Here is an 11,465-nt window from a genome sequence, read left to right on the forward strand (position 1 = left end):
TCAATTGAAGCTGGATCTTGAATGTTTTAAATAATTTCATGTGAATTATATACCACGTTTGTAGTCTCTCGAATTGCGCGCCAAAGTGGTTTTCCGGACTTAGAAACGTAACTGAAATTGTATTTTGCTAAATGTAAAATATATTAATAGTTTGAAATCAAATTTAAAAAATAAAAATTATATAATAACTTCATGTTTAAAATACAAATACAATTCTTAATACCATTCATTTGCAACTGTTAAATAAAAATAAGTGTTACAAGTGACGTATAATGCGGGTATACTGTTGAATTTAATAATCTACATTTATTAGAATTATTTTCATAAACATGAAAATGGTTATTTAAGGCAAGGATATCTTACTTCGTTACTGTGATTTCCTTCTTGGACCATCGTGCGTCGCACATAATATAAAAACATCTTACCAAAAGCAAGATAGTACATACGTAAGCATGCTATAATGTATATAACTAGACGTTATAAAGAATAAATGAAGGACTAGGAATCTTAATGGATCCTGATGTACTTTGGTACTTCCTCCGTTTGTGCCAAGAAATGATCCATGTTTATAAAAATGTTCCAATAGTACCTCTTTCTCTACCCATCTATCATATAACCATCTGGATAATTGTTCTGGTTCGCGAGGTACCTATCATTATAAAATATCACGTAACATATTGCTGTGCGTATTTATATTATAAATTATATTTCATGTCAAGTCACTTACCACTGAACTAGGGAAAAGTCGATAAAATAATACCGTCTCACACGGAGGTCTTGAACCAGTTATAATAGTAGGCAAGTCAAGCGGCTTACCTTGAGGATACGCTATTGTTATATCAAGAACCCAACTAATTTCTGGATTAACTACCGTCAAACCTATATAGATATATAATTACATATATATAAAATATATTTTGCAATAATACCACTATAAGTAAAATTTACCACTGATATATGTATATATTGATATATAATAAGATATACGTTGAAAACTGTGAAAGCATTATCAAGTTATATGTTATAATACGTACATATTAATATATTAATAATAAAATTAACATGCAATAATTTATGATACAAAATATAATTTTATACTTGGTCGACTATTCAGGTATTGATCCTTTGTATTCCTATTCCCTGCTGGTCCAAGGGTATCGAAAATCATCTGCATAGCTCCTACTCTTGGTAAAGTCACATTCTCGAGAATAGGCAGATTATTCTTCTTAGCATATTTTTGCGAGGTCTCTCGTCTTTTACACAAAAAGCCTCCTTCCGGGAAAAGTACCATCCATTTTCTATCTCGTGGTATGTACGAATCTTTGAGATGTTTTTGTAATTGTTTTAAACTTTCTTCCCTTCGTTTACGTCCCTATAGTTATCTAATATATATTAGCTGAAGGTAACAGATAACTCGAATTCTGTTACATTATATTACATTATATTTTGTAAAAAATAAGTAAATAGTATAAACCTATATTTAATAGATCCTGTATATACAGAATGTTGCCTTGAATTGGTGCTATGATTTTTTAGATAATTTCGATGGATTAATAATAGAACGTTTTAAAAGTTGGTTTTTATGAAGAATCGTATAAAAAAAATTCAAAAAATTATTCCTTTTTTAACCGACGTTAAATTGTTTTTTAAAATAATATATATTTTCCTTTCTATATTCTTATAGTATATAAAAAGTATACAAATTCATTGATATAACATTATGTAACATGTTAATTATTCGATCCTAATTCAATTACTTATACTTGCAATATAATTCACAAATCTATCGTCGATATCTAAAATAGTGAGAAACACATAAACAAAAACATGACTGTAAGAGACATATATAGGAACATACAAACATAAAAATAGTTTTCGTCGAGTCATGTGTAAAATTTAAACATACATATAAAATAGCGACTGATTCAAGGAATATTCTGTATACATTTTTAAGAAACAAATTTGCACTTACCGATATAATGAAAAAATCTTGATGCAATATAGAAACTATCCCAAAATTAGTAAATTTAAACACCCTATCCATTATCCACATTAAATTAGGTAGAACATTTGGTTTGGCGTTAAATGTTGTCATTAATATAGGAACATCACCAGTGCTCTGATGATTCGCTATAACTAATGTTTTTTCGCTTATAATTTTCTGTATGTCATCACCTTGCTCTATTACTGGAGAACAAAAAATTTATTTTTCTCTCTTTTCAACAAACTTATTTTTTTCTAATTTGCATTCTTTCAATAATACTTACTGTCGTAACCTGCAGACCAAGTCCACATTGATACCATTGCCAATAACCAGTGGAAAAATAGGCCTTCGATTCGCCAGTACACTTGAGGTTGATATATTTTTACAGGAAACAATAACATCATCCATACTACATACGTAGGTATGCAATAGACATTGTTTACTATCACAAATGCCGTCCGCACAACACATTTCAGTAAAGTCACTATGTTGCTGATTATTCTACAAAAATATGCTGAATATATATACATATGCTAAATAGAAATAAATAGATTGATTTATTTGTAAGTCTTATTGATAGTAGATTACTGTTATTAATAGAATATTATATATTAAAGATATGCATTGGAAATTCCAAACATTTCCTCATGTATATAAAAATTTTCTATCTTCCGTCATAAAAAAGAATATATTTTCAAATTTAGTACTTTAACGAAAATATGTTGAAATAATATACAATTCAAAGTGTCATTCTAAAATGTTATAAATAAAAACAATTTTAGATAACATAAGAATTCTTGTTTAAAACAATATAAGTGTAAAACAATGAGCAAAAGCTAAATTACAGTTGCTAAAATATCATAATATTTCAAGTAAAATAAAATACATTTCGACCAGACAATTAGATCATTATCAATGGGCAAGACAGCAAAGCAGCTAGATGCTTACCGAGCGATTGAATATGATTGGTTGGATCTATAACAACCAATTATATTCATTTGCTCGGCGAACAGGCTAGCCGCTTTGTCAATTTGAACGTGCCCAATGTTGTTCCGGTAAATATAAAATTTTATTTTTTTTTATTTTTTGTAACTAGATTAATTGTATGTAATTATAGTTGTTAGAATAACTTGCGTATATAACCGTTAGGATATAATTTTATATTTATCGGAACAACATTGATAATGACCTAATTGTCTGGTCGAAACGTATGTTTTATTTTATTTTATTTGAAATATTATGATGTTTCAGCAACTGTAATCTGACTTTTGTTCATATACCCTTGTTTTACATTATATTGTTTTGATACAAGTAAGTTTTATATATTTAGTTTTATTAATTCTTGTTTAATTCCTGCATTTTTAAAAACTGGTTATTTTTATAATAAATACATATAATGAATATTTTATTATTATTAGATTATCGTATCAAGCACTAAAGATTAGATTATAATTTGTACTGTTTCTTTTTTACGTTATAATTCATGAAAAATATAAAAAGGATCATATAATTTAAATGGTAAATTATTTATCAAAGATATACAATAAACAAAATTTATATCGATTATTATACCGTAATTAAAGTGTTTTTAACCTATTGGACATATTTTGAAAACATTAAAAAAATTTTGAAAAAATTACTAGTTATTTTACATTACATAGAACTTTATTACTTCAGCTTACAGCCAAGAAGGGACTTGGTTTACACTAAATTCCTTAACCATACTCATTCTTTCATACTGCAAAAAACCTAACACTATATAACTCCATCTATAATTTTTCACTACGCCACAAATATCTTATTCCTAACTTTTTGTTCGTTCCTAAATATCTGTGCTAATTTAATCTATCATAATACTGAGTATCACAGTACCAGTTCTTCTACCTTATAATATATTATCACAGCTTAAACATAATCTAACATAATATATAAATATTTTTTATATTACATTTAAAAAAGTACTAGAAAAAATGTAGCAATTTTCTATATGGATAATAAAAAATTATTTCAATAAGAAATAAATACGAATGCTCTAATGAAAATATTAAGAAATATATTTTTTTTTAAATCAGAATTTTTTATTTAAATATTTTAAATATTCAAAATGATATATAATATATAGATTCATTGCAATGAACAGGTTAGTTGTTTTGTAAATAAATAAAATTTTATCTATTTATTTACAAAATAAATAGACAATCACAATGAAACTTATAAATTACTTTTAACATTTACAATACTTGCACAAAAAAACTGAAATTTCTCTTAATGTTGTAAGAAATAATTTAATTTTTAATAACAAATAGACTAAAATAAACTATAAAAATAGATTATTAAATAAAAATATAATCTTATTCATACAACTTTCATATGTATAGCTTATTTGAAGTGTAAATATTAAACACATTTCAAGTCTTTAAATTTACTCCCAGGGATTATACAACCAATACATCCTAGTATATATATTTACTATGTATTTGTAATATTAAATAATATTAAACATGTACATATTTAATCTGTATTTCTTCTAAAATCTTAAATATAATTAATAAATTTTATGTTCTTATCATAACACGTTACATTAAAATGTAGCAAAAATGGCAAATACAAAGATATTAAACTTATAAAAAAAAAGAGTTAAGAGTTTTAAAGGTTTATGTATTTGGATGTTTTCTCTCTCTCATCTATCTATCTATGGATGGATTCATAGTTCGTTCTTATTTTAAGATCGTCATAAGTAATGTCTTAAGATGCTAATACAGCTCTCTATTCTGGTTCACAACATTTTAAGACTGTACTTAAGGTCTTAAATATAAGATCCGACTATGAATACTGGTCTATCTATTTTTCTCTCGTCAGTCATCTTCATTTGTTCTTCTTTCATTCTATATAAAATATAAGGTTAAATGCATATTTTCCACGAAACACATGAACTATCTTTTATATCATGATGTTCATACAATATAATTTATCTTGTGTATCATTTAAAAACTTGAAATTAATGTAGCAAATATTATAGTTACGCGAAAAATCGTGAAACTTGTATAAGTGAGCAAACGTTACCTGGCAAAAGAAGAGGCGGCAGAGGTAGAGTCAGTCATTTTCGAATGCCACCATCCGTTGCAAAAGATTGAAAGAATTTCATACACTTTTTCTTCACCATAGCATTTCCTTATGTGTAATTTACATAATAAGGAATCATTATTCTGGATGACACACGCAGATCAATGAATGCGTTTGATCGTCAAGAATTACTTGGAATTACTGCAACGTAAGCATGTATCTGCAAGATTCAATACTCGCACTCGATCTTTCGTTCTTGTATTGTATAAACGTTTTATCTTCAACGCTTTTACTGTGACGTAAGAAATGCGAGTAAACTGTCAATAATTTATGTATTCTTCTCGCCTCTACCGCCAATTAAATCTCAAATAGATCGTTTTCGTTGAAATATTTCGTTATTCATCGCTTTTGTTGTCTTGTATTCTACCGGAGAGAAACTTGAGAACGGCCATCTCGATCTTTTTCCTGCAACGCTTCTAACTTCCCGTACGCTAGCGCACTAATGTCCGTTTTAGAGATACAAGAATACTATGTACCACAAGCACTTTTGTGACACGCCGATAAAATCGTAGTATCAGCGCCATCAGCGAAAATAGAGGTTTGTGACTGTACTACATCCGTAAATGTATAAAAAGTAGGGCCATTATGTGCATTGCACGTAATGGCGGCAACTTTGGCAGTTAATCCAATTAAAAGGAAACTCATTTTGCAAGCGCTCGCTTTAAAGTAAAGTTTGATTATAAGAAACTAGAAGGAATATCTATGATAAGAAGATATAAAGAATAATAAAAAATTACAATTCCAACTTCTAATAGTTTAGAATAATAAAAAAAAAAAAACAATAAAATTCAATAATCTGAAAAAATTTTTTTAATCAGAAAGAAGACATGACAACCCAAAACTTGTAACCGCAAAATGTTGCCGCGCACTACTGCCCTCTAACAAAGTGAATGTAAACTACATAGCAACACTTTTCTTAGGATACATCGTCTATTTTTCAAGGCTAAAGATGATAAATCGATATTTGTTCGAATAATTGTATTATATATGTAGCACGATTATATGAAAAAAAAAAATATTGATTTATCTTTAGCCTTGAAAAATGGACGATGTACCCTAAGAAAAGTGGACGTTGCTATGTAATTTACATCCACTTTAGATGCGTTCGGGGAGATATATATTATATTCGCGCTATGGATGCAAACACTATCAATGCTGTTCTTAGAGCCAATAGCGCATTAGCAAATTCCATGAATGATCTACCAATGCTACGCTACTACCTAGCGTAGCATTGGTAATAGCGTTTAACCAGAGAAATATATATTCGTCGAGATTAAGTTAATGTAGGAGATTCTGTTTTCACCAACCAAACTTTTCCCTACAATTAAAATTTTTAAGATTTTGTAAAGTATTTGTAAATTTTTTATTTTCTCATAGTGAATAACAGAACGCAATCTCAATTGCAATCTCTATGATAGCTTGCAGCTAGACCGAAGCGAACAATGTAGAAACTAGATCAAAAAATTAATGGTTACACTAAATAAGTAAATTAATCAGATAAAAAGAAGAACTCTTGAGCATCCGTTGTCGATTTCAGAAGAAAAAACATATCTACATCTAATAAGCAATTCCAACGGAATACCCTACCGCACTATACACACAGTAACTTTTTTCCGTATATGGGAATTGAAAATTACCAGTAACAAGATACTCTGACTTCCACATTTACAATGAAATCAAATCACAAGTTGCATTTCGCAGAAACTTTGAAAAATTAAAGATGATACACAAGCAAGAACGTTCAGCCTAGTGGCTGGAGCCATCAGCAGAGATTAAAATTGAGATTGCATTCATTATGATAAAATTTGAAATTTGAATTCACACATTACGTATTTATTCTACGAAATTCTAAGAGAGAAGAGTTTGGTGACACTGGAGAATCCCCTTAAACATTCTAATCTAATTTTGACAAATGTTAAACCCTATCAACGCTACGCTAGGGTCGTTTACGGACATCTGTAAATGCTAACACTACCAATACACTACTGGAAGAAATAGCGTTGATAGAGCGCAATTGTGACATAACACGATACCATTAGTGACATCATGATCGTGTTTGTTAGCGCTAGCTGCAGTTCCGCGAACAATTTGTAGCACGTCGATAAAATCGTATCGTCGAAAGTAGATGTGGTTCGTCTCTGTACTAAATCCTCAGGACAAAATAAATTTTATTAGATGATAATAAATTTCAATCTTTAAAATACAAAAAAAATAACAAATAACAGGACTAATGAGAGTCAGCACGGATAATCAAGCGCAAGTTTTGTAGATCTTTTTAATCTATTACTCTCATTAGCTCTGTTAATTTTTTTTGTATTTTAAAGATTGAAAGTCTATTTTAATAATTATTGTTTATTACTTATTTATTATTATGATTGCGATTAGATCATCCCGCTGAATTTATCAGCATGTAATAGGAGAGGGTGTTAGCTGCATTCAGCAGAGAAAGCAGTTTTGCAACTATAAAATTTTTCAATATGATTGCTTTATACATTTAAATCCATAAGGAATCAAAGCAAAAACCAATCGTTAAAGAATTTTTTACAATTGAAAAGCTACTTTCTCTGATGAATGCAGTATGACATATTGGATTGTCCGGAAAGTTCGTGTTGAAAGAAAATTGAAACGCAGAAAATTTTAATTTAATAATGTATACTAAAATTTAAATTTTAGTCGGCACGAACTTTCCGGACAATCCAATATATTCGCGGTATTATTGCATATTTATGAAGTAGGTAATGTAGATAGGTATACCTGAATAGGCACAATTAAATAAAAATGCGGGTAGGTAGGACAATAAGTATGGGTAGGTAGAGCTTGTTTAGGCAAGACGATAAGAATAATAAACAGATAGGAATAAACACATCACATGTATACATGATAATTGGAAAGAAGGGATTAAATATTGAATAAAATTTTTAATTAATATTAAGTTTTATTTGATAAGACTGTATGGAGTTAAAAGTAACACGGTAAGTTGTAACATTTACATAAAAAAAAGTTATAAACAAAATATGCAAGTGTAAGGAAGAGATAGAAGTTGTGATAAATATATTATAAACTTCTATTGCTTCTTTACGCTTTTATATTTTGTTTATAACATTTTTTATATAAATGCTATAACTTCAAAATACTCATGTTATTTTTGACCCTGGTCTCCTCTATTAGCATCCCAATTATCAAATATGAATATAAACCAAATTAATTGAAAATTTTATTGATTTTTCAGTTATCCTGATTTAAAAAAAAAGTTTTGAAATTAAATATTTATCAAACTTATCAGGTCAATAAACAATTTTTGTTATATGTATCGTCGATTTCGTATAATTTACATTAATTACGCGATAATTTGGTTTATTACGACAAGATAAATGCTATCTGTATTGAAAAGATATTTAATACAGATATATGCAAATATATCTGTATTAAATACATTAGTATAAAATAATCACATCGAATATATATGTATATATATTTGCAATAATAAATTCATATATATAAATATTCAAATGCTACACTTACTTCGTATCTGTAAATAAATTTCGTCTGAAAATATACTACTAAAAATATAGAACATTTTTAATTAAAGATGTTAAAAATAAGAGGCAGTTGATATTTATTTCCCAAGTGAAAAAAATGTTACGAGAATTCATTTTTACTAAGGACTTTCTTCATAGTTTTTTCCAAACTCGGTAGTAACTCGCAATAAGAGTCTACACACTTGGTGGCACATTTTTCAAATTCTTCGCTATATCTATCCACTTCAATCTGAGTCGGGTTTGGACCCATTTTGTCTTTTATATTATCATTGCATTCCATTATGCACCTTTGTAAGCGATTCTGAAAAATTTTATAAATTAAATAAAAGCAAGGACATACTTCTTTGAAAGATTATAAATTGAGATATTTTGTCTTGAGTTTCTCTTAGCTTGAATATCTAACATTATACATATGTTTCACTTACTTATGTAAATTGGATTTAAGTCTCCTATGCAAAATATTATAAAATACACAAACAGCTAAATTACAGAGATTAAAATAAATTGAACAAATTTTATTACCTGTATTCGTTCAAACTCTCCTTGAACGTATTGTTGTGCTTTATTCAAAGAGGAACTACAATTCTCCACACAGGTATGTACTTTTTGTATGCTATATGATTCATTTTCACAACATTGTGCAGCACACTTATGCATATCCCTCTAAAATCACAAATATAATTTTATATACAGACTGTCCCATTTTAAAGAGTCTAATCAAATACTCAGAAGCACAGCGTTAAATCGAAAAATGATTCAAACAAAAGTTTCGTGACTTCGAGGGAAACACAAAACAGTACCATTGGTTTAAATCTTGGATGTCATCAAAGTCAGGATAAAGTCCTTCAAATTTTTTAAATAGGACTCTTTATTTTTTATTGCATATATTCTCATGTAGCTATCTCGAGAGCTTTTCAAAATATAATAATATTTTTTCATTAAACATTCTTTGAATTATATGGCTTGAGAGTACAGTAACTGCCGGCATTATCTAAAAATGGAATCACATGATGCTCGATCTCTTGAATGATAACATGCATATAGTCATGCCTGCTCTGATGTATGCTAGAATTCGTTCATGAATTGAGCGCTGCATATACATGATTTTTATATTTATTATGAATTACTTCTTATTTCCTTGCATGCACCAATCAAAAAGAAACAATTGCTAATTTCATAGTTATTTGTCAAATAGTTAGACTGTATGCATCAAAGCATGAAGCAAAAGTATAGCAGCATGCATGTCTACATATACTCATTTAAGAAATCGAGCATCGTGTGATTCCACCTTCGATGTCCAGTCTCTTGAATATTGATAAGAGTTATGATTTTAATATATAATATTTGATTAAAAGGCCTTTAGAGGTTGTTTTTTTAATTTTTTATTTTTACATAAAGATGAAAGTAAAAGGAGCAATTGACAAATGTTATCAAGGTCACAAGGTGAACCTGAATGACATTTAAGAGAGTTTAGACATTACTCGGACACTTTGAGTAATGTTAACACTGGCGGTACTGTAATTTTCAAGTTTTTACTCTTAAAAAATACTTAATAAAAAATTGTTTTATTAGTGTTTAAAAAATTCTGGAGATAAGCTACGAGAAAATTTAATTTAAAAAAGGGATTTTATTTTTTAAAAATTCTAAGTGACCTTGCCTTAATCTTAACAACATCATTCAAAGTCAAATCATCATATGCTCTTGCTGGAGATTTTGTTCATTTTCGTTTTTTTGTGTCTACAGCTTTCTATTTATTACCAAAAATCCATTTTCAATTTCTGCGCCTTTCGTTATACTATCTATTGCATTCTCGTTACACTATCTTTCGCATTCTCATTATAATGTCGTCATATTTTATACACTTTAAATATCTTTTATATTTTAAATATCTTTTATATTTTAAATATCTTTTATATTTTATATTATCTTTTATATTTTATATTAAATCTATTACAAGAGATTATCCTATATAACATTTTAAAGGATATCCAAAGGATGTCTACATCGTAAGAACATTCTCAAGTCGCCGCTAGGAGAACTATAGGACTTGATGAATGATGGAATGTAATAAATACTTAATATATTATTTTGATTTTACTTTTTTTTCATAGCATTGTTTTTTATTTTATATCATTACGTTTTGAACATTTTTGTTTTGATTTGAATAAAAACAATTTGCATTTTAATTACATTTCTTTTTGTTTTATGATATTATTTTTAATTTTCATTATATTTAAGAATCTATTTACAAAATGGTTTTGCGTTAAGTAATGCCAAGTATAACTTGATGCCTTTTTTTACAGTAAAAAAGTATTAAAAATGCTTCAGAATTTCTGCTAAGTTCATGATATTAGTAATAATACATTTTGTATTCATATGTAAAAAATAATAATAATGACGATAAAGATAAATTACTTTTTCATCAAGACTAGTTTAAAAAGAAAATTAGTTCGATATTTTCAATTCTCTACAAGAACTGTATCAGAAAAATTAAGCTGATAAAACAAAATATAGATTTGAAAATAAATATACACTTTCATTCTCATTAAAGACCATATTTTACAGTCTTTATATTTGTTTATGATAAATTTGAATAAAAGATAAATATGATAGATCGTATAGCGATAAACAAAAGAATTAATCCTATAAACATATCTAATATAATAATGATGTATTTTTGTCATTATTCCATGATAGTCATTATTTCATGCTTTTCTACTGCTTTTATTTTTTGACATGGCAATCCTCGCGCGATTTTTGCTAGCATAATGACATCATGTTAGCCTCAGTTTTGATTTAGTTTCCGATGATTTGATATA

General features: G+C 27.8%; 2 protein-coding genes across 5 annotated transcripts in view; both read right to left on the minus strand.

The window, feature by feature from the left end:
- LOC108690258 (acyl-CoA:lysophosphatidylglycerol acyltransferase 1-like) lies at positions 1–7,082 on the minus strand. 4 transcript variants are annotated; one of them, XR_001931876.1, is made up of 8 exons: positions 6,163–6,214; positions 5,048–5,658; positions 2,268–2,485; positions 1,973–2,187; positions 1,099–1,372; positions 728–879; positions 364–649; positions 1–111 (listed from the first exon to the last, which is right to left on the minus strand). XR_001931876.1 is itself a non-coding variant. In XM_018197453.1 (7 exons), the coding sequence occupies exons 2-7, from the start codon at positions 5,083–5,085 to the stop codon at positions 422–424; spliced, it is 1,125 nt and encodes a 374-aa protein (XP_018052942.1). In that variant the 5' UTR covers positions 5,086–5,546; positions 7,062–7,082; the 3' UTR covers positions 282–421. The 4 variants fall into 4 exon arrangements, 3 of the variants coding, with proteins under 3 accessions (XP_018052942.1, XP_018052940.1, XP_018052941.1); XM_018197453.1 differs by lacking the exons at positions 1–111; positions 6,163–6,214 and adding an exon at positions 7,062–7,082 and having other exon boundaries at positions 282–649; positions 5,048–5,546; XM_018197451.1 differs by lacking the exon at positions 1–111 and having other exon boundaries at positions 282–649.
- Positions 7,083–8,746: 1,664 nt separating this feature from the next.
- Positions 8,747–11,465, minus strand: part of LOC108690260 (protein FAM136A-like) — a 4,653-nt gene continuing 1,934 nt past the window's right edge. The window contains exons 2-3 of the mRNA XM_018197455.1: positions 9,169–9,309; positions 8,747–8,947 (exon numbers count right to left, since the gene is read on the minus strand). Of these exons, the coding sequence (XP_018052944.1) occupies positions 8,747–8,947; positions 9,169–9,309 (342 nt within the window). The remainder of the gene's footprint in view (positions 8,948–9,168; positions 9,310–11,465) is intronic.

This window comes from Atta colombica, unplaced genomic scaffold (assembly GCF_001594045.1).
Source record: "Atta colombica isolate Treedump-2 unplaced genomic scaffold, Acol1.0 scaffold300, whole genome shotgun sequence".
In the NCBI taxonomy this organism is placed as follows: Eukaryota; Metazoa; Arthropoda; class Insecta; order Hymenoptera; family Formicidae; genus Atta; species Atta colombica.

Excerpts from the sequence above, each read along its gene's own strand:
- LOC108690258 (XM_018197453.1), bottom strand. The coding sequence starts at position 5,085 with ATGACTGACTCTACCTCTGCCGCCTCTTCTTTTGCCAG. Across the intron at positions 2,486-5,047 it reads GCCGCCTCTTCTTTTGCCAG|AATAATCAGCAACATAGTGA; the intron begins GTAACGTTTGCT and ends ATATTTTTGTAG. Across the intron at positions 880-1,098 it reads ATACCTGAATAGTCGACCAA|GTTTGACGGTAGTTAATCCA; the intron begins GTATAAAATTAT and ends ATATCTATATAG.